The sequence below is a fragment of the Colias eurytheme genome, chromosome 20, assembly GCF_061535395.1.
Source record: "Colias eurytheme isolate Ceu_HAF_F1 chromosome 20, ilColEury1 Martin Lab GWU primary, whole genome shotgun sequence".
NCBI lineage: Eukaryota > Metazoa > Arthropoda > Insecta > Lepidoptera > Pieridae > Colias > Colias eurytheme.
This window is the reverse complement of record NC_142999.1, coordinates 678,065-706,051: the sequence shown is the minus strand read 5'-3', so window position 1 is coordinate 706,051 and position 27,987 is coordinate 678,065. Positions and strand designations below refer to the sequence as shown.

The following is a 27,987-nucleotide window of genomic DNA, read 5'->3' as shown; positions in this document are numbered from 1 at the left end:
ATATATACGATAAGCAACTAGCATTAATAAAATGTAAAAAGTCTGCATTTAAAAAACAATTGAAAAAAATCCTATTTAAAGAATGTTTTTTCCTTATGTATGTTTATTACATATGCGGGTTTTAATTCATAAGGGTGCTTATGGGTGTATGTACAGATAATACAAGCAATTCCTTTCCTACATTTATAGTTTATTTAGCATTAACTATGGCCGAGATTTACTATTTTCAAAGTTATATTAATTATAATTGGATAATTGATATTAATTAGAACAATTTTCAGGACAAGTATTGTTTTAAATAAAGGTCTATACACATAAGACGGACTTTTTTCGGTGTAGGTATAAAGAAGTGTATACACGATGCATGCCTTTTTAAATAAAGCCGTGTACACATTTGCTTAGACTTAGAGCTCTTAGGGTTTATTTTAATGATATAACTGGTTTGGACACATGTTCATTACGAATAAGGGCGCGTTCACACAACACGTTCACTCTTAAGGATACTGTTATATTCATGTCATAAAGGGATGTATAGACGACACATAGTTTTCAAATATAATACACATTAATATACTTAAGGCGAAGCGTGATTTACCCCATAAAGGTAAGCACACACGATGCTCGTACCCAATAAAGGCGTTAACAAACATCGCTTGCATTCTAAGCGTTATACTTTTCAAGGTGTTCACACGCGCGTGTGTACTTTAAATAAGGAAGTATACACACGTGGTGTTCGCGTTCATTCGACATAAGGACACGTACACATAGTTTGCAGTTTAAGCGTTATATGTTTTAAGAAGGTTTACACACGCGGGTGTTCTTTTGATATTAAAAGGCGCTCACACATGGTGTTTGAAGCCCAAGCGATTTACAATATAAGGATGAGTGCACACACGTCTGTACTATTAACATGCTTTTAATCTATACTAATATTATAAAGCTGAAGAGTTTGTTTGTTTGTTTGTTTGAACGCGCTAATCTCGGGACCTACTGGTCCGATTTGAAAAATTCTTTCGGTGTTAGATAGCTATATACCATCACGCTACGACCAACAGGAGAGGAGCCACGGGTGTGAAACCGTGCGGAGCGGCTAGTGTGTTATACACGACGTTCGCAGCTCAAGTGTTGTTTATAATAAGGGCATGTACACACGCGCGTTTTTTAGATAAGGGGATGTACACACAGGTTCCGCAGTCTAAGCATTCTATATTTCAAAGCTGTGTACACACGCGCGTGCACTCCACATTAAGGCGCGTACACACTTCCCCACTATAGTTGTATAAGGGCGCGTTCACAGCAGTTCACAATAGTTTCCCGCGTGCGCGATATAAGGGCGTGTACACACGTGCGTTCACGTGCGGTCGCACGACGTGTAGAACAGTATGTATGCGGCGCTAGACTTCACCTCGCTTGGCGATATTTCGGTGACTAAGTGGTCGTCGTATTTGTACCATCTGGAATGAGGACATTATTTAAAATATCGTTATCAATATGAAACGCATGTGATTCGATTTTTTTTATCACGAATGGTTTAACACATTACATTGTTAAGCTATTCAAGTATATTATTATTATGTTAGAAACATTTTTTTAATAAACAAATTAACGTGTAATTTCATATGTAAGGCTCTATTATAATTTAGAATAGATAAATAAAAATAACATGTTAACAATTTAAATAAGTAAATCAGAAATCAAAGATGAGATTATATTAGGCCAGTATTCACATCATAAAGAGATTGCATACATACATAACAGACTCATTTATTCAATAAACCACTATAAACAAACAGATAAAACAAAAAATCACTCACTTTCCATACACGCTGCTCTTACAATACGCCGTATAATGTCCCCCCTCCATAGACCCATAGTGATTAGACACGGCGTACAAATTGTATCCATTCGTCGGACAATTGAGCGCCAATTGGCCCATATCCAGCCCCTCTAGAGGAAAATCTATATACGTCTGTCTTTTTCTATACGCATTGCACATATAATCCTTGGCATCTAGGTAGAACCGTTTGAAATGTATCACGAGTACAGGCGGGAGGCGAGATATGTCTAGTTTTTTAACAGCGTCGCGTTTTTCCTTGCAAGTGGGGCAGTTCCAACCGGGGATGGTCTCCCCGTTCAGGTACAGTTTGAGGCAGTCCTGTTGGGGGAAATGGGGAATGATAATATAATTCGTATTGATGTTATAAATATGAATGTGTATGTTACGCTTTCGCGTGAATTACAGTATCCATTTTCATGAAACTCGGTATGAAGTTACTCAGGTAGAAATTAGAAGATTCAGACAATAGTTCAAAAATCAATTTCTAATGTTGTAAAACCGAAAACAAACTGAACACATCATTTCGTGGCATGAAGCAATTTTTCTAGCATGTCAACTAACATGACATTAAGTTGTAATGGTCGTAAGTTGGTGTGTTTGTAAATCAGTTGTACGTGGTGAGGCATGTTATAGAGCGGTGACGCGTGTCATGTTGTGGCATTGTATAGCGTCGCAGCGCATAATATGGCGCGATGCAGTGCAATGTGGCACGGTGTAGTGCAACGTGGCACGACATTTCACAGCGTGGCATAACATGTTATGGCTTGATATAGCATGGCGGTGTATAGTGTGGCATGATATTATACATCGTGACATAAGAAGTTTTGGCATGATATAGCTTGGCTGAGCATAGTGTGTCACGTTATTGTGCAGCGATGTATAACATAGTGTGGCACGTTATTGTGCAGCGTGGCATAACATATTGTGGCACGTTATTGTGCAGTGTGGTATAACATATCGTGGCACGTTATTGCGCAGCGTGGCATAACATGTTGTGGCACGTTATTGTGCAGCGTGTCACGTGTCGTGCCACGTGTCACGTGTCACGTACCGCGAGCTCGCAGCGCGCCGCGTGCGGGGGCAGCTCGAGCGACAGGTTGGAGAAGGAGTCGTACGTGGCGGAGCTGGCGGCGCACACGGTGCAGCGCACGGTGGAGCGGATCTGTCCGTAGAACAGCCGCAGCACGAGGCTCTCGCGCGACCGCGTGTACTCGTGCCACGCGCGCTCCGACGCACCCAGGCTCTCCTGGCACACACACAAACATAAAAAACCTTTTCAACACGCAAAAAAAATTACATATTTCATGTTGTTGCATGCACCAAAAAGCACGCGCAAAACGTTAGATAACCATTACGTCACCTACAACCTAATTACATTCAAACAAATCATCCTGTTCACACTCGAAAAAAAAAAAATTGTGACTGAAAAAAAAATATCAAAAAAACACCTTCAAATTTCAAAATTTCTCTTCCATATCTTCCAAACAAATGAAAAAAAAAAAGTTAAAATACAGAACCACAAAAAATATACAACTTTAATTGATTTCAATATACGAACAAATCATCCATATATGAAACAAAAATATCTTACAAGTAACATGAATCACATAGTATCCTACATTCCCTTCCAACTTCAAACGTACCACCCACACACCTGTTAAACATCAAAAACATAAAAACTGACGGGTTGCACTCCGGGAGTGCCGGCAGAAGTGAAAACTTGATTATTGACGTTGAGCATGTTTGATATCCATCCGTCTTACGCTTTTTCGATCAGGTCACGTGTCCTGACGCGAGTTTAAGATTTTATACCCAACGCCGCTAAAAAAGTTTTCACTTCAAAAACACAACATATAGTTAAATATAGCACATACCTTGAGCGGCGGCTTGATGGTGAACTGCAGGTCGAGGTGCAGCCAGTCCATTAGTATGGTGAGGAACTCGTGCGAATCCTGCTGCTCGCTGCCGCGGAACGTGCGCTGGTGCTTGCCCACCTCGTTCTGAGAGGAAATATGTATAAAATGTGAAAAAATCACAAAACAAAATTGAATTTTTTTGGAGATTTTGGAAGAATTCAAAATAAATTTAAAAGAACAGTCTAGGGTAATCTATATATCCTACTAATTAAATTTTTGTGTACAAACAAACACGAATTCAATCTATGCATAAACATTACATTTGACAACTTTTCCCTAAAGGCACTAAAGCTCAATTTTTTTTTTTTGTAATTTTCGTCTTATAAACTAAAAGATAAATAAAACCACCACTCACCCGCAGATCCTTAGTCGCTATAAATCTATATTGCCCCGACCAGAGCGCACGCACCACAGCTGCTAATTCCTCCGCGATCGCACCGCGCGTACTGTGCGATCTAACGTGACACAAATTGGAAAAAACTTGATTTTTTGAGATTTTTTCTACTAATTAACTATTCATTATGTACTAGGATTATGTAGAAAAGTTACTAATTTTAGAAAGGTTTAAACTACTTGTATGTAGTAACGTTTTTGGTAATTGAAACTGGTGCAAAACGGGTTCCCCTGAAAACTCATCGAAAGAACTGCACATCTACATAATATTAGGTGCTAATTTACAAAGCATATCTAGGTACTATACTGTACAATCACACTCACCTGTTAACGTGCTCCAAGTACTGCCCATTGCAGAAGTACGTTACTAAAATTGCCGTGTTGTTTAAACACTGTATTATAGAATTCATATAGCACGTGTTGCCGAGGTTCTTTAGGCCTGTTAGACCACGACCCTGCAATATAACCAATGTTACTCCCCTTCTAACATATTAAAATGATTAAAAAAGATAAGCGATTATGTGTGTCATTGTACTTCTGTGTTCTGTCATTTTTTGTGTGTGGTATTGTCTGTTGAATATGAAATGATTGTTGAATAGTCTCTATGTAAGATTAAAATAAAAAGAGTAAGTACTTGTTCATAAAAACCTATATGCGAATTAATAGAATATGATAACCAGAAAAAATACGAAATGCAAGAATATTTTTTATAACATTAATGTGTAGTATGTACGTATTTATTCAGCCGTTCAAGTTCAAATTGTGTAATTTGTAATGAAATAAACGTTTTCAAAGTATCGTGATACAATTAAGCTTATATACACACAGGAAGCCGATTAATCAATTTCCATTACAATACTAAATTTATATGAAGTACAGTTACGAACAAAATACATATTATTCTGAAATGCTATGTAACTTATTCTGTTCAAAATTGTGGCCACCCTACGTATTTCACCACTACGACCACGAATTACCTTTATATGTATCAATCTAACAAACATAAGTAAGGTACAGTCGAATAGAAAAGTGAAAGAAAAACATTTCTTTACATATCTAGTATACACGTACAGTCGCCGTGAAAAGCCGTCTCTAATAAAACCTTATATGATTACACGTACTTTAGCTCGACCTTAACCTTTGCAGTGTAAACTGATTTACATCCACCGCCTACCTGCTGCCGTGTCGTACTGTATGTATCGCATTATACATCACTAGGTTTTACTCGCGGTTTTTCTTGTTAAATAAGTTTTGTGAAATATGTACTTTTAACTTGTTACCGTTTCACTGCTTTCAAAACGCATAAAATTTTGAATGATAATAAAAAATAACCTAAAGCCAAAAAACATCACATTAAATTAGCGAAATACTCACAAGTAGTTAAAAGTAGTGAAAAATTGAATAGAGAAGAAAAAACAAAACAAAAGTGAAACTAACTGCCAGACAAAATGTAAACAAGACCGTCACACTAATTACAAGGGGACATGGGCAGAGCCTTGCATTATTTATTCTCAGAGCCCCCAACTACTGAAGTTATGTCAAAACATGTATGACTATGAGGGTTTGATATCGTGAAATTATGCAAATTGCTCTAGTGTAATTTTCAAACCAATATCAAAGATTTATTCGTACGAAAAGTCTTGTTTAAAAGGTAATAAATGTATATTGGGCACTAAATAGTGTCTGAAATGAGACCTAATTCATTTATTTAACGTAGTTTTCACAGTACATCAGCATATTTTCTTTTACAGTTTCTATTTGTGATTGCTTATCTACTTAACAAAACTAAAACTTCGATTTTTGCGCTTTTTTGTGAAAAAAATAATATTTACTTACACGTTTGAAGAGCCATATGATGCTATGCGAATGCTTTAGCCTGACCTTCACTTTGTACACCATGCTAAGTGGGTCCAGCCGCATGCATGGCTGCATGGTTCGCAAAATCAATTGTTAATTATTATAATAATCATTTCGATTTAATAACATGACTGTATTTTTGCTTAAGTAATGTTTGGATTTGAAATAAAGTTTTACCCCAAAAGGGGAAATTCTAAAAATGTGTTATGTTTTGTATAATATGTACTTGAAGTCACATAGTTTTAAAATACTCAGAGAAAAAATACTTTATAGTCGTATAAATGGAAAAACTGCCAAATCAAATAATGAAATTTCAACTATGGATAGCTTTATTATCCACGTGTAGAATGGGAAGTATTTTCTTAGGCGGTGAAACCTCAACTTGTTTCATACAAAATTCATAACACTGAATAATATCACATTTAGAAATTACCCTCAAGTTTGTATTACCCCAAGGCACCAACTATGTGTCTAAATTACTGTCTAAATTAATGTAGGTAATTGTTAATTATTTCATTAAAAAATTCTACTTGAAACATAAAAGGTACTTACATTTTTAAATCCCGAGTTTTAAAACACCGTCCTGTACTTGGATAGAGGAAAGACCAATACGAGAAGTACAATTAAATACAACATAAATACCATAGCCAGTACATTCGGCAACATTTATAAATTATCGATAATAAATTAAAACTATTTTAAATTTGAATAAAACTTGTTAAAGCTACAGTGGCAATAATTTAACTTTTCTCCGGACACGTTTGTTTGTGTGCGTGATCGTAAGACGTTGTTCCGTGAGCATAGTTGTGATAGGACTGAGGGGATGTCTTGTTGTGCCCACCTCCCTCGCCGGGGGTGGCTGGGGTGAGCACGTCATACGATTGTTAAGCCGTATTAGTACTTTGATCGTACAAATATTGAATGACATTAGTTCTGGATTGGCCTAGCAATTTTTTGCGTGAAATTGTTGCGTACAGACTGATACTTGATATATTATAATGCATATTTCGTTATTATTATCAGATTACAGATGAAACTTCTTAACAGCCTAATTCTGAAGGATAGTCAATTCGTTACCATTTTATGAGTAAAGTAGGTACCTTAATCTAACGCCCCTGTCGTCCATAATTACTCAAAGAAACGAACATTTTCTATTGAAATCTTTTACACAGTCCTCAAAATCATCCCACTACAACCACATGTCCTTATCCCCCAAAACCCGAAATGCCCGTCACCCTAGTGATTGGTGCGTTCCTTCACATGTTTGCGGACTGAGACGCACCCCCCCCCTCCCCATCACTCGCGCTGAGCGGACAATATTTACATTTCGTTACGATTACCCAAACCCACTGATGCGAAAAACTTCTGTTTGACATTCGTTTATGTGCGTATTTTTCATTATCCTATAAAATGTAATCATTACTAGAATTTTTTTGTTCAAAAGAATCTTCAGGACGTTTTTTATGCTGTATATACTGCACAAAATATATCTATGATATTTGTGCAGTATATTAATTTAATATCGAAAGTTTAAAAAAAAATGTTGTGTGGTTTTATGAAACCACGGTAAAAGTGAAACTTAGGCACAAAATTATCGTATTTGTACGATAATTATTATCGTACGGTTCGACCGTCACGCGACATGCGCTACACAGACTAAAAAGTTTGAGACGATTTAATAAAAGTTTCACTTTAAAAATTATTATCATTTTAATTTAGTTAATGTTTGTTGTAGCAAAAAACGTACAGTAAGTAAAGTGATCGACGCCTTTATATTGTAAGAAGTCAAGAAGTATTACAATATCGGGGGCAATTTACACAAATTGTCGTCTATCTATCGTTAGATCGATTAACAATATCAGAAGCAATTCAGCATTCGTGACATACGCCACTTCAGCGACCAATTAACACTATTACCTATAGGCTATTCCAAATGACCTATAGTACATTATACGTTATAGGTATGGCTTTAGCTTTCTGTCAAAACCATAGTGCAAGTTAGCACGCACGCTTTCCGTAAAACATCTAATAATAGCAAATAGCTGGATAGCTAGAGGTCAAGGTGTTGCTTATCTGAATCTAGCTACGCCAACTTCTAGGCTATCCATCATTGATTGTGGCCATCGAATATTTTGTTCCTGACCTTTATAACGCTTATAATTTTGCTTTTTTTATGAACGCGATTAAAATAATAAAAAATGCATATACGTAACTAGAGACATTGAAATTGCATAATTGTATACTTCTTAGAATGTGGCATTGAAAAGTGATTTATTTACATTGTTTGTTGAATATGTAGAAAATGGAAATATTTTTTTCTTGCATTATTTATAATTATTTTATTGGTTAAAAATATCGTTTTTATAAATCAATTTCAAATTTAGTTCAGTATCCCATAAGATGCAAGATAAGGCACACATTATAAATCGATTAGATAAGGATACAAAGAAGGATATAGATCATTTGTGTTAAAATTTCATCAATTATTATAATAACTTGCCAATTTTTATCTAGCAAAAGATAAATATAATAATCCTAAGTCTATGGATGGCCATAAGAAGCCAATGAAAATTAATTAATATTGTATGCCAGTTCATCACTTAAGCCTTAAGAGGCACTTTTGATTTAATTGTCTTATGCAATACATGTAACATTTTATTCGTTGTTGCATGTTTTGGTTATTATTTAGTCAAAATGTAGTTTAGTTACATGATTAATAGAATTTCTGTTTTCATAATCATAGCTGCTGTTATCAGTAGTAATAGTTTAGAATAACAAAACAAAATACATCTTTAGCTTGACCACTTATGAATCTACCTACATCGTATTCATCATTTCATGTAACAACTTCTTATAAACCTATAGACCAGCCCTTAACCGTTTCCTTGACTTTAAAAGTGCAAATTCAAATTCAAATTCAAATATTTTTATTCATGAATATGGGTACAATTCAGATCTTATACAAACATAAGTCCCGCCATAATCTGCCTGTTAGGCATATGAAATTACAAATACATAATCTTACAGCTAAACAAATAATAATTTTATCTTTAAGGTCCAAAATTATTTTAAATTTAAGTCAAATTTAATAAAATAGATATACATTAATAAGTCGTTATTACACATCAGCGAGTGATTTATCATTAATATAGTCCAGTAATATAGTATATAGAGATTACATTTTACAAACATTATAACTTCATATATATATAAACACGGTAGAGTTAATAGAAAAAACTTTTTGAAATATGGAACACAGCTGTCTGTTTGCTTTATACCAGATATAGCTCTTATACACCGTTTTTGTGACTTAAATGCGGTTTCTATATAATATTCTGGGGTAATAGTACAGATACTATTACCCCAGAATATTATACCATAGCGTAATATGGAATTCACATAGGCATGATACGCAGATAATAGAGTTGCCTCGTTTGCTACTTTTCTCAGCATATAAAGGGCATAAGACAGTTTGCTTAGCTTCGAGCAAATATGGTCAATATGAGCCTTCCAATTCAAATTTTCATCTATATATATACCTAAAAATTTTGTTTCATCTATTTGCGTTAATAATTTGTTTTTGTACATTATGTTCAGGGGGTTACTTAATTTATGTCTAGTAAATCTCATTAGTTTTGTTTTTTCTAAATTTAATGTCAGATTATTCATTTTAAGCCATGTAATCATTTTGTCTAGGGAGTCTGTCACATCTTCTTTGAGGTTTATTATATCTTCCGAAGTGAAAATTGCAGTACTATCATCAGCAAACATAACTATGCTATTTCTAATGGATTTAGGGAAGTCATTTATGTAAATATTAAATAATAGCGGTTCCAGTACACTGCCTTGGGGTGTACCATATCTAACTGTGTCAAGTTTTGATTTATATATTCTCATGACCCTAGTATCAGGACAAATTCGCTTTATTTGTGTATATTGCTTACGACCAGTTAAATATGATTCAATCAGATTCAAAATGTTACCTCTTATTCCATATCTTTCTAGTTTATCTAGTAATATTTTATGAATCACACAGTCAAATGCTTTCGTCAAGTCCATGAATATAGCACAAATATTATTTTTGTTTTCTAGGCTTATCATAATTCGCTTTAGAAATTGATGAATGGCCATGTTAATAGATTTATCTTTACGTGCACGGGACACTTCAAGAACCTTTCATTGAAGAAAATCGGATTTCCCCTGTACCAAGTATTACGTGATCAAGTGGATATTTCGATGACGAGGGGTGACGGGCAGTTATAAGGGTCAGTTCACACAGACCGGATCGTATACGCTTGGAGTCGGCCGGAATTGGAGCCTAATAGCTGAGCGTAGGAGAAAAAGGACGCGATCGGAGCCGGTCACCTCCTCTTAATATTTCACACCAAGCGAGTTTAAACATTCTTAATGACAAAAGCAATGCACACGAATAAAATAGACCTTACTACAAAAAGTAAAAACTCTGTTTTCAACGTGATAAGAATCTGCTCTCTCAGAGCCGATCTGTGTGAACGGACCCTTAGGAGGATCATGTATGTTCCTTTGAAGTTGGTATACACTTTGCATGTATTGTATTCCTTAACAACAGGATAGCAAGAAAAGATTGATGACTTGTAGATCGTGTATGGAAATTTGGAGATGATGTATCAATATAACATTGATATATGAACTTGTTTTAGTACTTTTTGCGTACAAGAACATAGTCCTACAATAATTGGAAAGTTAGAAACAAAATTTGTAATGCATATTGTAGATTTAGTTATCATATTCCGTTGAAACATAATAATATTAATGTTGCAATATAATTCCGAATCGGTGGTAATTGGTAAAACTTTGTTATGGCAATTCAAAAGTGCTTCTACAAAAAGTCTAATTAAATAAATAAATGTTTGAGTTTGATTAGGAGTAATAAGAAATAAGAAGTCAAGAAAGCAACGACCTCCTGAGCTCACAAAAATAAGGGGAACTTCTACGTGATTCAAGAAAAGTGTCCTATCCCAATTTACCCAAAGGACAGGAAGTGAGTGAACGTCCGAAAATCGTATGAAACCCGACAAATCACAATATTGAGCTAAGCGTATTAGCACAAAGTCACGTGTGTTGCGGTGAGATTGCTGTGCGCCCACAGAACGTATTTAAATTATCTGCGCTGTGGTACAGTGGATAGAATTTTATGAATAACTAGTGGTCCGCCCCGGCTTCGCTCGTGGTACATATTTAGTATCCTATGTTTTTCTCCTGGCTCTAAACTACCTCCCTGCCAATTTTCAACTAAATCGGTTGAGCCGTTATTGAGTTATAAGTGGAGTAACTAAAACGACTTTCTTTTATATATCGTTGGTAATTTATTATTGACACATGAGCTTGTCCAGCGGATTAGGAATAGTGTCGCCGCAAAGCGTTATTCAACATTATAATAATATGTATTTATTGGGTTTTTATTCCTCTATGACTTTGATTATTTTAGATCTTGTTCTACCAGAATCGAATACGCATATAAAATAAATACATATTACAAATAATAAAATGAATTGTAATTTTTAAGATAAGATAAGAAAATTTTCGATCGTGAGGCAGGATTCGAACTTTACTGGCTGATAGAATTTATAATAATGAAACTTAAATTGCTATAATCTATACTTTAATATTATAAAGCTGAAGAGTTTGTTTGAACGCGCTAATCTCAGGAACTACTGGTTCGATTTGAAAAATTATTTCAGTGTTAGATAGCCCATTTATCGAGGAAGGCTATAATATCATTACACTAACACCAACAGGACCGGAGCCACGCGGGTGAAACCGCGAAGCGCAGCTAGTTCTTGTTATATGCCGTGAGTACGTGACTAGATCATATGTATTTTCATATGAAATTAAACAGAAACAATAAACAATTAATTTCTACACTGCCTTAGTAATCAGACTACAAGCTAATTCAATAATTTACTTTCAGGGTTTCACCAAAGGGACATATTGCGACGATCACCGGAAATTTATCGCACGTTTTCATATTATAGTGCTTCGTAAATACATTGTAATTCCGATTTATATCACGTGTGCTATGGAATCGTGTATTAAATCCTCAGAACTAATTTTTTCCCACATTGTATGTTTTCTATGAGGTAAACTGAGTTTATATGATTGTTCTAAGAACATGGAAATCTCTTAACAAACAAAGTAGTAAAGCAGTAAATTTAAAAACAATCGATTCAGCTGAATTCGGTATTCAGTATGCTGAATTCAGTATTCAGTACGCTGAATTCAGTATTCAGTACGCTGAATTCAGTATTCAGTATGCTGAATTCAGTATTCAGTATGCTGAATTCAGTATTCAATGTGCTGTCAAGTTCTGTGATTTACAACCACACACATATTTTATGGATGCTAAACTCAAACTGAAAACGTTCTTTCAACCCCACTTAGTTCCTAAGTTTATGAAAATCAACAAACATACATAACATACAAAATTTGGTATAAATAATATCAAACAGATCACATGTGACCATCAAACGTGATGCTCACTGAATGCGTACTTGTAATCCAATAAACGTGTTAATATCGTCACTACTTTGTGCTTTATTCCTATCTGACACGATTTGATAATAATTTAATTTAGACCTGATCAATTTAATTTTAATACCATTTGGATAATCGACCCCATTTATTATTATTTTACAAAAAATACGATTGAACTGGGACTAAGCGCAACTTTATTTAATACTAGCTGTTGCCCGCAGCTTCGCCTGCGTGGAAAAGATAAATTTTCATGGTACAAACTTTCATCCCCTATTTGATCCCCTTGGGGGATGAATTTTCTGAAATCCTTTCTTAGGGGACGTCTACGTTATGACATCTACCTGCATGCCAAATTTCAGCCCAATACGTCCAGTGGTTTGGGCTGTGCGTTGATAGATCACTATATCAGTCACCTTTGAGTTTTATATACATATAGATAGTTGTATGATTGCAACTAAAATTAAGCCCTCCTCACAATTCATCAATTTAATGTTATAATTTTATTGAATAAGGGTGCTTTTCCACCAATGATGTGGGAGGATGTGTAGCGAGGCTATGATATATAAAAAAGCTAGATACGTTACCCGCTCTCTATTTTGGCAAGAAAAAACTCAGCTAAGTGCCCGAGTTTCACTTAGTCACGCACCATTCAGCGACGTGGCTGGACGTTCTTTTTATATTTTAATCGGCAGTTGTTATTACGAAGTACATGAGTGAGACATATATTATGTCTCGTGCGTGAGAGTGAAAGAGAGAACAACTGTATTGGTGATAATGCGTTAGTAAGTAGGTATGTATGTATTAATTATTTTGTTATTAAATAATAAAAATTTCAATCTGGCAAAACATTTAAAAACGTACAAAAGAGAGGGAGTCTATTAAAATTTACAATAAAGCATACATTCCCATTGTATATAACATTGTCACCAAATAAATATACACCAAACACGTGAATTTACCATACGAAGGTGTAAACCGAATTACAATATACACACGACACGTGCGTCAGAGCGTGTTAATGAGATTTTGGATTTCGTCGAAATTTCACCAATTGCTTTTGACACGTGTGTATTACTCCCACGTAAAATGTATGTGAAAAAGGTATTTGTCTGTCTGTGAGTAAATCGTGATATGTTGGACACTAGGACAGGTTGATAAGTTATTCTTATAGTTTTTTTTTTTTTTTTTTAATTTATCGTGGTGTGGAAAATTATCCTGATATATAATAATTTAAGGGAATAACCACTTTACCTATTACCAATTCTCAAATATAAAGTTTGATAACTATAAGTTTATAGTGGTAAAGAAAATATCAGGAATCATTATTTTGAAATTAAACCGATGCGTGTGGTAAGTTTAGTTGTAAATAAACCGTGTAAGTAATTTGTTTTGAATTTGAATGAATACTTTAACATAATTCATGTTAAAGGTAAGCTTAAGAATTATCCTCGTCATCCAGAACATACATCCATATCTTTCTTATATATAAAAATGAATCGCAAAATGTGTTGGTAAGCGCATAACTCGAGAACGGCTGAACCGATTTCGATAATTCTTTTTTTATTATATTCCTTGAAGTACGAGGATGGTTTTTATGTAGAGAAAACGTAAACATATACCACGGGCGAAGCCGGGGCAGACCGCTAGTTTAATAAAAAAATAAGCTTAACCATACATCTTGTTATAGAAATATGTAAAACAGCATTTTCTATATAATCCCTAAGTTTTCGTCTCTCATAATTCATAATTTCAAGGCGAACAGCTGTCAAATACGCACACACAAATAGGATTAACTTGTTCAATGAAAATACACAATAATTAACGCTGAAAGTGTTAATTAATATGAAAATGTAAATGTTGATGCAGATGTTACTGCAAGTGAAAGTGTAGATATAAGTGTAAGTGCAACTGCGAGTTACAATGTCAGTATAAATATGTAACTTTTTAATGCAAGTGTCAGTCATATTAGTGTAACTGTTATTGCAATTTTTACTGTAAGTGTCGTATAATTCAAGTGTTAAATATAAAATATATATAATAATTATAAATGTTCATGCGGTATTAGTGTAAGTGTATTAATATGTTTAAATTTCATTGTAAACTATAATTAGCAAGTTTAACTGAAAGTGTTAGCATAATTTAAGTGTAACTGTAAGTGTAGTATTACTCAAGTACATATTACTATAACCCAAGTGTAATAATTATAACTGTAAGTGTAAGTATAAGTGTAAGTGTAAACACACTCACCACATCACTATATCGCAGTGTCAGTATAAGTGTAACTTCAAGTGCAAGTGTAAGTGTTAGTGTAGCTTTAGGTACAAGTATAAATGTAAGAGCAACTGTAAGTGTCAGTATAAGTGTAAGTGCACTCACCACATCCCCCCACACGGGCTGAAAGTCCCTCGCCTTAGCGAGCGGCGCCATTTTCGCCGGCTTCGTGCTGCGGTCGAACCGAGGTGCTGGTTCTTCTTCGTCTGATGATAACTATAGCGGAATATTTATTAATTATCTATGAAATTGAATTTTAGATATATAGGGACGATGAGGATCCGTTATCCTTAATGGGGAATACGTTTAAACAATTTTATCGTAAGTATTGAGGTTGTTTTAGTTAGTAGAAAAAACAATTGTGAATTTTAATGTTGAGAAAGCGTCGGTAAAAAATCGAAAGGATTCATAAATTTGATCGATTTGTAATAACAAACGGATCAAGTTTATGAGTCCCCATTAAAAACTAAAAATACGAAGAAAATGAAATTACCTTTGCGATATTTGGCGAAGATTGCGAGCGATTGAGCGCCGAGTTGCTGTCAGTGCCTGATCCAAACGATTCTGTGTCTTCTTCCTGCATTCATAAAAATATATTATAAAAATAGTGTATCTACAATTTGTAGATAGTTTCATATTATTCTTTTCATATTAAATATTTTCTATATATATATTATATATTATTTGTATATATAGGGTAAGTATTTATATTTATTGAATATACGTGTCCATTCCAATTTCACGTAAGTGTATGTTATTTATTTATTTATTTTATTTTTCATTTCAGAACCAAATACACATATACATATTATCACAATACTCTGCCAAACTGTAAAACAGTTTGTTGGCAGAGTGTGTACTGTATTACACACTCTGCCAACAGGGGTCTGTAAGGGTGTACTGTATACTCCTTTAATTACTGAGTGTGTGACGTGTGTGTATGTATCCTCCGATACCAAAGTAACTTGTTTTGCGATATATATGTTTGTAATTTCCTACTGTATGTTTATCTATAACACCTTATACTGCGGCTTCCTCTTATCCCTTGCATTAGCCAGCTTCCTTTTCCGCTCATCTTCAAGCAGCTCTCTCTGTCGGTCGAGCGAGCGGCGTTGAGCAGTGACTGCTGCTTTGCGTACGAGTGTGTATGTGTGTCACTGTGTATTGTGTATATGAGTCACCTTGAACTGCGGCTTCCTCTTATCCCTCGCATCAGCCAGCTTCCTCTTCCGCTCAGCTTCGAGCAGCTCTCTCTGTCGGTCGAGCGAGCGGCGTTGAGCAGTGACTGCTGCTTTGCGTACGAGTGTGTATGTGTGTCACTGTGTATTGTGTATATGAGTCACCTTGAACTGCGGCTTCCTCTTATCCCTCGCATCAGCCAGCTTCCTCTTCCGCTCAGCTTCGAGCAGCTCTCTCTGTCGGTCGAGCGAGCGGCGTTGAGCAGTGACTGCTGCTTTGCGTACGAGTGTGTATGTGTGTCACTGTGTATTGTGTATATGAGTCACCTTGAACTGCGGCTTCCTCTTATCCCTCGCATCAGCCAGCTTCCTCTTCCGCTCAGCTTCGAGCAGCTCTCTCTGTCGGTCGAGCGAGCGGCGTTGAGCAGTGACTGCTGCTTTGCGTACGAGTGTGTATGTGTGTCACTGTGTATTGTGTATATGAGTCACCTTGAACTGCGGCTTCCTCTTATCCCTCGCATCAGCCAGCTTCCTCTTCCGCTCAGCTTCGAGCAGCTCTCTCTGTCGGTCGAGCGAGCGGCGTTGAGCAGTGACTGCTGCTATGCGAGCCCGCTTCGCTTCCACTTCACGGGCTGCTGCTTGCTTAACCGCTGCGTATAATAAGTAATGTGTTAATAACTCAGGCCCCGGAACCACAGACACAATAGAAAATCTATTGTGTCTGGGACCGATCGGGCCGCTTGGGGCTCAATGGGTTAAAAATCTATACTAATACTAGCGGTCCGCCCCGGCTTCGCCCGTGGCCTACATGATTAAGCTATCTCTCAAGTTGGATCGAACTGCACATGGTGTGCGAATCCATACTAATATTATAAATGCAAAAGTAACTCTGTCTGTCTGTCTGTTACTCAATCACGCCTAAAGTACTAAACCAATTTGCATGAAATTTGGTATGGAGATATTTTGATACCCGAGAATGGACATAGGCTACCTTTTATTGCGAAATATGTAGGTACCACGCCCAACGACCGGGCGAGTTTATACGTTCGCTAGCTATGCAGATACTGAGCCATTCTGCGCACGCGCGGCCTGTGGATAGAGAGCATAGCGTACGGGATGTGGGTGGAAATAGGTGGGTGGTTTACTTTAATCAGTCGTAAAAATTTCCAATGTTAGGAAGATTAGAAAAATGATTTTAACAACAGTTAGGGAAATTTCGATTGACAGAAAAATTACGATAAGTCAGGAAAAATTACCATAAGTCAGGAAAATTTCCATAAGTCGGGAAAATTTCGATAAGCTGGAAAATTTCCATAAGAAAGGAAAATTTCTATACGCCAGGAAAATTTCTATAAGTCAGGAAAATTTCTATACGCCAGGAAAAGTCCATAAGTCGGGAAAATTTCTATAAGCTGGAAAATTTCTATAAACAAGGAAAATTTCTATACATGAGGAAAATTTCTATAAGCCAGGAAAATTTGTAGAAGTCAGGAAAATGTTTATACGCCAGGAAAATGTACGCCATAAGTCGGGAAAATTTCGATAAGTCAGGAAAATTTCCATACGTCGGGAAAATTTCTAGAAGCGGGAAAATTTCTATAAGTCAGGAAAATGTTTATAAGCCAGGAAAATTTCTATACGCCAGGAAAATTTCTATAAACAGGAAAATTTCTATACGTGAGGAAAATTTGTATACGCCAGGAAAAATCCATTAGTCGGAAAAATTTATATAAGCTGGAAAATTTCCATAAGACAGAAAAATTTCTATAAACAAGGGAAATTTCTATACGTGAGGAAAATTTCCCTTTGCCGCATAATTATATAGATAAGGAAAATTTGTATAAGTCAGGAAAATTTCTATACGTCAGGAAAAATCCATAAGTCGGGAAAATTACGATAAGTCAGGAAAAATTTCTATAAGTGAGGTAAATTTTCATACGTCGGGAAAATTTCTATAAGCTGGAAAATTTCTATAAGTCATGAAAATTTCTATACGCCAGGAAAAATCCATAAGTCGGGATAATTTCTATAAACAAGGAAAATTTCTATACATGAGGAAAATTTATATAAGCCAGGAAAATTGGTAGAAGTCAGGAAAATGTTTATACGCCAGGAAAATGTACGCCATAAGTCGGGAAAATTTCGATAAGTCAGGAAAATTTCCATACGTCGGGAAAATTTCTAGAAGCGGGAAAATTTCTATAAGTAAGGAAAATGTTTATAAGCCAGGAAAATTTCTATACGCCAGGAAAATTTCTATAAACAGGAAAATTTCTATACGTGAGGAAAATTTGTATACGCCAGGAAAAATCCATTAGTCGGAAAAATTTATATAAGCTGGAAAATTTCCATAAGACAGAAAAATTTCTATAAACAAGGGAAATTTCTATACGTGAGGAAAATTTCCCTTTGCCGCATAATTATATAGATAAGGAAAATTTGTATAAGTCAGGAAAATTTCTATACGTCAGGAAAAATCCATAAGTCGGGAAAATTACGATAAGTCAGGAAAAATTTCTATAAGTGAGGTAAATTTTCATACGTCGGGAAAATTTCTATAAGCTGGAAAATTTCTATAAGTCATGAAAATTTCTATACGCCAGGAAAAATCCATAAGTCGGGATAATTTCTATAAACAAGGAAAATTTCTATACATGAGGAAAATTTATATAAGCCAGGAAAATTGGTAGAAGTCAGGAAAATGTTTATACGCCAGGAAAATGTACGCCATAAGTCGGGAAAATTTCGATAAGTCAGGAAAATTTCCATACGTCGGGAAAATTTCTAGAAGCGGGAAAATTTCTATAAGTCAGGAAAATGTTTATAAGCCAGGAAAATTTCTATACGCCAGGAAAATTTCTATAAACAGGAAAATTTCTATACGTGAGGAAAATTTGTATACGCCAGGAAAAATCCATTAGTCGGAAAAATTTATATAAGCTGGAAAATTTCCATAAGACAGAAAAATTTCTATAAACAAGGGAAATTTCTATACGTGAGGAAAATTTCCCTTTGCCGCATAATTATATAGATAAGGAAAATTTGTATAAGTCAGGAAAATTTCTATACGTCAGGAAAAATCCATAAGTCGGGAAAATTACGATAAGTCAGGAAAAATTTCTATAAGTGAGGTAAATTTTCATACGTCGGGAAAATTTCTATAAGCTGGAAAATTTCTATAAGTCATGAAAATTTCTATACGCCAGGAAAAATCCATAAGTCGGGATAATTTCTATAAACAAGGAAAATTTCTATACATGAGGAAAATTTATATAAGCCAGGAAAATTGGTAGAAGTCAGGAAAATGTTTATACGCCAGGAAAATGTACGCCATAAGTTGGGAAAATTTCGATAAGTCAGGAAAATTTCCATGCGTCGGGAAAATTTCTAGAAGCGGGAAAATTTCAAAAAAAAGGAAAATGTCTATAAGGGTGCACTCACACACATCAGTCACCGTCAAGTCACCGATGACTGATCGGTGACGGTTTGTGTACGTATCCACAAACACCAGTCACCGTCATGTTGTCCGTCAGTCACGTCGCCGGTTTGACTGAATCATTGAACACATACATCAGGTTAGTGAGTGATTAGACGTGTGTCACGCTAGAGAACATGTAGAAATTGACGGTAGCACGACGCTGACTGAACTGAGACGTGACGGCACCGGGTGAGTGGGGATAAAAGTATGATACATGTATGGAAAGATTATTTGACGTGCCTGACCGGGGACGTCACTGATAGATTTCGTGCCGGCGACTGTCGTGTGGGAACAGAGTCATACTAGAACTATTGATACATATTTTTTTTAAATCCTGTCCGGTGACGTGCCGTGACGGTGACTGATGTGTGTGAGTGCACCCTAAGTCAGGAAAATGTTTTTAAGCCAGGAAAATTTCTATTAGCTGGAAAATTTCTATAAGAAAGGAAAATTTCTATAAGCCAGGAAAATTTCTATACGTGAGGAAAATTTCTCTTTGCCGCAAAAATTTCTATAAGTCAGCAAAAATCCATAAGTTCCGTACCAATCTAAGTAGATTGGTTGCAAATTTAATACATAATATGGAATTTTTCCACGATCATAGAGCAAAAAAAAATGTTGTGTGGTTTTATGAAACCACGGTAAAAGTGAAACTGTTCGAACGGTTCCGAACACTGCTTTGTGTAAAGCATGTCGCGTGACGGTCGGCTGCCGAGTAGGTATACCTACTACACTACACGCGCTACACGCACTACACGCGACATGCGCTACACAGACCAAACAGTTTGAGACGATGTAATAAGAGTTTCACTTTAATTAATTGCAATTTTAACAGTGTTCCGGACTGCGGACAAGGTTGCAAAATGAGATTTATTGTCGTCCCAATGTACCATTCACTTGACCGTAGTTTGAAAACTTTTGGAATTATTGTGAATTGATTGTCTTGACTGACTGCAGTAATTGCTCTAAACCGTTGTTAGGCGATTGTGAAGGTAATATTATTATTTATTTAATTAAGTATTTAATTTGATAGATAAATTAAAAAAATAATCAGAGAGATAATGTAAAAAGCAGTTTTAATCCTACTAATATTATAAATGCGAAAGTAACTCTGTCTGTCTGTCTGTTACTCAATCACGCCTAAACTACTGAACCAATTTTCATGAAATTTGGTATGGAGATAATTTGATACCCAAGAAAGGACATAGGCTACCTTTTATTGCAAAATATGTACCACGGGTGAAGCCAGGGCGGACCTCTAGTAGAATATAATTCACTATTACTCAGTCCGTTAAAGAATGAGGTTAAAAATAGAGTCTATTATCCGTCTGTCAACTGTTTTTTAACAAAAAAAATATTAAGCGAACGAGATACACATAAAAGTGCAGCCAATTTTCAATCCCTTTCATTATAAAACCGAGTTATACACAATAGTTTTAAAACCCATAAATCTAGCATCTATACTAATATTATAAAGCTGAAGAGTTTGTTTGTTTGAACGCGCTAATATCGGGAACTACTGGTCCGATTTAAAAAATTCTTTCGGGGTTAGATAGCCCATTTATCGAGGAAGGTTATAGGCTATATTTCATCACGCTACGACCAACAGGAGTGGAGCCACGGGGGTGAAACCGCGCGGAGCAGCTAGTCTGTAATAATAATACCTTCGACATCAGCATCAGGCGGCTGCTGCACTTTGGTGATGTTCTCCGCAAGTTTGGCCGCTTCTTCCCGCTCCCTGCGCTGGTATTCCTCTAATTTCTCACGAAGGGATTGGTTCTCTTGTTCCTGGATAAAAAATATATTAAAATTACGGTATAATAAACAATAAAATTGCGTGTTTTAACGAAAATAATTAAAAAAAAAACACAATTGAACTTTCCTGTTCTTCTCTAAAGTATATCATACGAAAATTATTTTTATATTGAGCGAGCGAGGTAATTGTTAACCAATTTATGGTAGCAGTTAAGTATTACTTTGTGCAGTTATATGATTTAAACATGTGCCATTAAAACATTATACATCTGCCGAGTCATTTACCTAGCGCTCTGCTAGTATTATAAATTAAACATTTGTACAAATTTCTGTGTTAATTTACGTAAAAACGGCTTGACACATTTCGATAAGCACAACTATCTCACCATATCATACTGCTTGTTCTCCAACTGCATCAGTTGCGATATGATCTCTTGTTCGCGCAATTGGTACATCGCACGTAACTCGTCACGATTTTCCGTCTCACTTTGTTGACGGGTTTTCTCCCAATCCTGTAGTGAAAATAACCAAAATGTTAACAAAGTAATAGTATTATTACACGGAATTCTTTGTTGAAGCTATCTACATGAATCATCTGGTAAGATTTGATCCCGATTTATATGTTGAGTTGTAGGTGTTTGTGTTAGTTATTATATCAAATGTAAAGTGTAAATATAAGTGAATATGCAGAGAAAGTGTAAATGTGGTGTAAGTGTAAATGAATGTGTAAATAAAAATAATTTTATGCGTAACTGTAACTATAAGTACAAGTATACACTTGTACTTGTACTTATAGTTCACATACGTGAAAGTGCAAGTTTAAGTGTAAGTACAAAACTTAAGTGTATTCGTAACTTTAACTGTAGATAAAGGTATAACTATAGTTATGAGTGTAAGTGTAAATTTAAGTGTAACTGTGAGTGCAGGTGACACTGTAATACAAGTCTATGTTCAAGCGCAAGGTATAAATTTACGTGTAATTTTAACAATAGTTACAAATTAACGTATGTGTTACTTTATTAAAGTTACAAGTGTAAGTGAATGTGTAAGTGCAAGTATAAGTGTAAGTATAAGTATAAGTGTAAGTGCAAGTGCAAGTGCAAGATGTAAGTGTAAGTGTCACCTGCTCCGCCTCGATCCGCTGCATCTCGAGCGTGAGCGACGTGTCAGCGATCATCTGCTGCTGCTCCAGTATGGACTGCACGTTGCGGGCTCGTTCCGCGTATAATTCTACTGCCGCAGTCTATAAAATACAACATTTTGTATTAAAATAAATAAATAAGCCTTTATTCATTCCTTTACTTATATCTAACTAGAGGTCCGCCCCGGCTTCGCGCGTGGTACATATTATTATTTCGCAATAAAAGGTAGCCTATGTCCTTTCTCGGGTATCAAAATATCTCCATACCAAATTTCATGCAAATTGGTTCAGTAGTTTAGGCGTGATTGAGTAACAGACAGACAGACAGAGTTACTTTCGCATTTATAATATTAGTATGGATTACAAATTTTGTTGGTTGTTAGTGTGGTTATTATTAACATTATTCTCATTTCTCTGTAACAATTCTATTTTTAAATATTAAATTAAGTGTTAGTAAATTAGAAAGATAGAATGTAATTAAATATAATAAGGACCGCTTTTTGCGGTAATAGCCTCCTCCAATTTTATCCATTAAATTACATTTTGTATTACCTGAGGGAAATAGAGCTAAACAAAATATTGTTTTGAAGTGAAAACATGAAAATTGAATAATTTCCAATGGAAATTAAATTGCTGTGAGAGACAACCGGTTTTCCGATCCCCGTGAGTTTAGTTTCTAAAATCTAAAGCCGATATTAAAAATCTAAAGTTCAAATTATTCTTAAAGATTGAAACAATGAAATGAGTGAATTAATCGGCAACATGAAAACGGAAGATAAATACAAGCAATTGCATAGCAATGGCCGTATAAGACATTGACAAACTTTTGATACAAAATTCAAAGGAAATTATACAATTCTTTGACAAAATAGATTTCACATACCTTACTAGATCTATCCACAACTGGCTCGCCCGGTTTGGGTCGGGTCACTGGAGTAGGTGGATTTAAATCCGACAAATTTGGATAATCTATTTCACCTGAAAATAATAAAATAACATTTACAATTGTATCTTTTGAAAATTATTTAGAAAGAAAGAAAGAAAGAAAAGACATTTAATTCAACACACACATAAAGACAAATAAAAATAAAACAGAAATTAAATAGAAAAACACATTGAAATTACGATATAAAACATAAATACATATTAATAAGGTGTGATCCTGTGTGCTGAACAGGGACCCCACTCAGGAATTCTGCAGCTTAAGAGCTGCAGCACTGATTTTCAGTGGTTCCCATGTTCCCAAATGACGCCTATACACATTTTTTACACATTCATTTACACAGGTTTAAAGCTTGATGGCTATTGGTACACATCGTATATAACACGCTTGTAAATTCGTTAAATGTGTTTTTTTGGTATGCAACACTAATATCACCCAATTTTTCAATTAAAAGAATTGAAATACAACAATTCAAAACTAACAAACAAAAGTAGTTTCCCTTACTGCCAATGTTTACTCATAGCCTATAATCTTTTTATCACTTACTAGCTTTCCGCCCGCGGCTTCGTCCGCTTAGTCTAAAACCTAATAAATTATATACTCAAACCTTCCTCTTGAATCACTCTATCTATTAAAAAAAACCGCATCAAAATCCGTTGCGTAGTTTTAAAGATTTAAGCATACAAAGGGACATAGGGAAATAGGGACAGAGAAAGCGACTTTGTTTTATACTATGTAGTGATATGGACGAAATAAACTTCAAAATAATTTAAAATAGGATCTAAAATTTGTCCCTTTTACTAATAATTTACCAAATACCTACCAAGCATATCATCCAACATGATCTCCTGTGAGGGTGGCACAGCCTGAGGGTTGCTGGTAAAAGCCGGATATTTGAGCAGCCAGTCCTCATAGCCTCCCCATAGTGCTACTGGCTGTCTTGCGTATTGGACTTTTATGTCCCACTGAAAGAATAGAGGGTTAATTTATTTGTTGATATGTCAAATATATTGATATTTGTGTTTTACTTGATACAATTTTAGAAATACTTTCAAGTGTATGTAAGAAATAAATTATAAAATTATAATATGTATTATAAAACGAAATCTTCTGTCTCATTACGTCTGTTTGCGTTAAACTGGAAATCAAATGCAAATATTTTTTATGAAATTGGAAGTAATTTCAGCAATAGACAGTGTGGATCACGAGGGCGGTTTTGGTATAAAATTTAGAAAGTTTTAGACATAATGCAGGCAAAGCCGCAAACAGAAAGCTGGTATAAATTTAATTAATTTATTATTCCATTTTGTCTGTCATGCTTTGAAAACAACAATGCTCATTACAATATTAATTCTAGCACAATTTTCATCATTCCTTCACCATCATAACTTTTACCTTAAGTAAAATAGTCTTCAATAAATGCAGTGGCTTCCCCGGTATCACAGTAGTGCTACTCCAATCGAGCATAACAATTAGATCCATACTCGCTCGCTCAGCCCAGACTGGCCGAGAGTCGGCAGGTAGGTTTTGTTCTAATACGTTAGCGGATTGCCTGTAAAAAAAAAAAAAATATTTGAATTTGAATATAAAGAGCTATTAAGGATTTTTTTTCAGCTGTAGAAACTCACGATTACGTCAGGTTAACTCTCCACACTGATAAAAGCAGGATGATAGAAAACATGACTGAAAATTCATATTTATTACAATATTAAGGAATAACTGCTCTCAGAACATTTCATTCATTATTAATTTTCTGTATTTTGATGATTTTAAACTTCTAAACGAAGTCAAGTTGATTAAAAAAATGTTTGATTTTGAATACTAATTTTTCTTCATGCAAAATAGGAATCAAAATTATTATATTTTGTATTTTAACAATTAATCAATCAAATGTTTTAATTGTAACACATGTTATGCTTATGTTAATATGTGACTACATCAGAGGCGGCTCGCCCTAAGGAGCGCTGGTGCAGTGAACTCCCATAAATAATTATAATAAAATCATACTCCTTAATTTCATTATTAATATTAATTATTACTATTTAAAATCAATCGTAATCGTAAAAAACTACTGTCAATACCAATGAATATATCCATCATTCCATCATTCCATACACCTGAATAATACTGTATCATACAGTAACGCGCGAAGCGGAGCACTCACGATTGCGCTCCAATGAAAAAATATTTAGTACATTTCCTAATACGAAATCCAATAGGAGTGAAAGAGAGGGTTTGCCAGTGCCCTGCGCGCGTGAAACAGAAGATTTTCTATGGAAAAATAGCAAAATTCGGAGCGCTGCTCCCGCAAACGTTGCCGGTTCGTTTTTACCACCGCGCCGCGCCGCGCCTGGGCGCCCGTACACAGGACAGAGCAGGACAGCGATTGAGCGCGACGTTGCCACTCTCTATATTATAAAATATAAACAAACACTCGACTCTCGAGTCAACTTCAATGCACGCGCGCGAATGCAAATTCGGGAATTTTCTAATTAAAATCTTAAGATACGTGTTGAAATAGTCTGTAGTTATCAGTATTACTTGTGAGTGTGAAAATGAACAATTATAATGTGGCGTTCATTAAAAAGTGTGTTAAAACGTTACAAATTCGGCTTGAATGTAAAGCTAAGGGACTGCCACGGCCTGAACTTGACCTTACGCAAAAATGTACGACAAAAACGAAAACATATACGCGTGTGTTTAAATCCGAACAATATTATGTGAAAACACCGTGGTTGTGTGGTTGTGATGAAAGCAACAACAGACATTTACGAATGTCTTGTCGCTTTAAGTTATAGATATTTTTGCACACCAAAAAGAAAGACGTATGTATTTCCTTTATAAGTAATTTTTTTGATAAATGTACTGCTTTACACCATGTATTTTCAGTGTTTTATTTCAAGTGAACACCCATAAAATTTTGTCACGAGCCGCCTCTGGACTACATAACAATGTTTTCATCAATTGAAACCATCTGGTTAGTAGCTTTTCCTTATCTATTGTGTTTTAAGCATATAAAACCTACCCAGGTGAAATCCTTTCCTCTGGCACACTAATACAAGCAGGGTGATTAATGTGTGACTCGATGTAATCATTGCCAGGTCTTGCGTCCAAAATCATAACCTTCAGCTTGCCGTTCTTCAGTATTTGATACAGTTGATCGCTTTTTATAGTCACTTCATCGGGACCTGAAAATATTTCAATACAATTATTATAAACTTGCATAAATGATTTTCCAATGGGTAATACATGATTTATTTCTTATTTTTTTTAATTGGAGGCGAGGAGGCTGGTAACATTTTATTGGTCACACTTTTATACAATTTTTTTAAGTTGCAAACAATACTTTTGGTAGAAAAATTAAGTTTCTACTTCAAATTCAAAATTCTACATTTTTGCATTAAAATATCTTGGTGACCTGAAAATTATACAATATTTACAAATTTTTAATATAATGTGTATAAATATAAGTTCATTACCAGGTAGACCCAAAACTGGTGGTGGCTCAGCAGCGATATCCATAGCTTTTTTGCGATTTTCGTCAATCTTCTGCTTGATCAATTCATTCTCCTGTATATCCATGAGGCGTTTGTTTTTCTGCTCTTTAGCATACCTGAACAAAGAAATAAGATATAAAAATCATTGTGAAGTTTTAATGTTTGTGTATGTATCTTAGATAGATTGCAGTTATCAATTTTATACAATGATGCAATAGTTAACACACAATATCTTCTTATATATAAAAATGAATCGCAAAATGTGTTGGTAAGCGCATAACTCGAGAACGGCTGAACCGATTTCGATAATTCTTTTTTTATCTTCTTATATATAAAAATGAATCGCAAAATGTGTTGGTAAGCGCATAACTCGAGAACGGCTGAACGGATTTCGATAATTCTTTTTTTATTATATTCCTTGAAGTACGATGATGGTTTTTATGTATAGAAAACGTAAATATGTACCACGGGCGAAGCCGGGGCGGACCGCTAGTTTATATTAAATATTGGTTTGATTACACACTTACCTTTCAATGAGGCTCATTTTCAACTTTTCAGCAGCATCTATAGCCTTGTTTGGGTTCTTAGCTCCGAGCATATTGTTGAAGTATGTTTTGTCCTTTAGATATTCTTTATCCTTACTGATATATGCGATTACACGGAGGTATTTCATGAAGTAGACGTACGAGTACTCCTCGTCACCCTTTGCACGGGCTTCTTCAGCATTTTCAAAGAGCTTTTGGGCTGTCTTGCATAGCCTGCACATACATGGTAAAATTATGATATTATAAAAGTATTCAAATATGTAAATTATTGTTAATTAGATACTTACAAAGCTGCTCTTTTTGATTTTAAGTCAGGTACATTGTGTAATTTGTCTAAATCTTCTATACACTTCCCCAAATGGAGTTGTAAACGACGCGTCTCCGTCATATTTAGAAATTGGTATCAACGATGATACGGAAGAAAATAAGTGAATATAAAGTCACTAGGACGTTTGGAATTACATTTGATATCTAAAACGAAAACACTGGGAATGTTGCAAACTTTTATTAGAGACAAACAAAAATTCTACGGATTAAAAATAATTAATCTCAATTTGACATTTTGTCGTTCATTTGTTCGAACGTCATTCGTTCTGTCGTTCAAACTTCAAATTGTTTTATTTTTTTATTCGAGCCAGGAGGCTGGAGTATTGGATTTTGGAT

General features: G+C 35.1%; 1 protein-coding gene across 1 annotated transcript; it reads right to left on the bottom strand.

The window, feature by feature from the left end:
• Position 1: 1 nt before the first annotated feature.
• Positions 2–27,900, bottom strand: Usp8 (Ubiquitin specific protease 8). Its single transcript, XM_090113556.1, has 19 exons — positions 27,612–27,900; positions 27,307–27,537; positions 26,762–26,895; positions 26,308–26,470; positions 24,678–24,834; positions 24,106–24,247; positions 23,223–23,317; positions 22,322–22,441; positions 21,585–21,710; positions 21,108–21,231; positions 16,455–16,615; positions 15,281–15,364; positions 14,893–15,003; positions 4,471–4,601; positions 4,109–4,208; positions 3,712–3,837; positions 2,889–3,083; positions 1,815–2,155; positions 2–1,454 (listed from the first exon to the last, which is right to left on the bottom strand). Exons 1-19 carry the CDS (start codon positions 27,710–27,712, stop codon positions 1,352–1,354), a joined length of 2,745 nt encoding a protein of 914 aa, XP_089969682.1. The 5' UTR covers positions 27,713–27,900; the 3' UTR covers positions 2–1,351.
• Between the last annotated feature and the right edge of the window lie 87 nt (positions 27,901–27,987).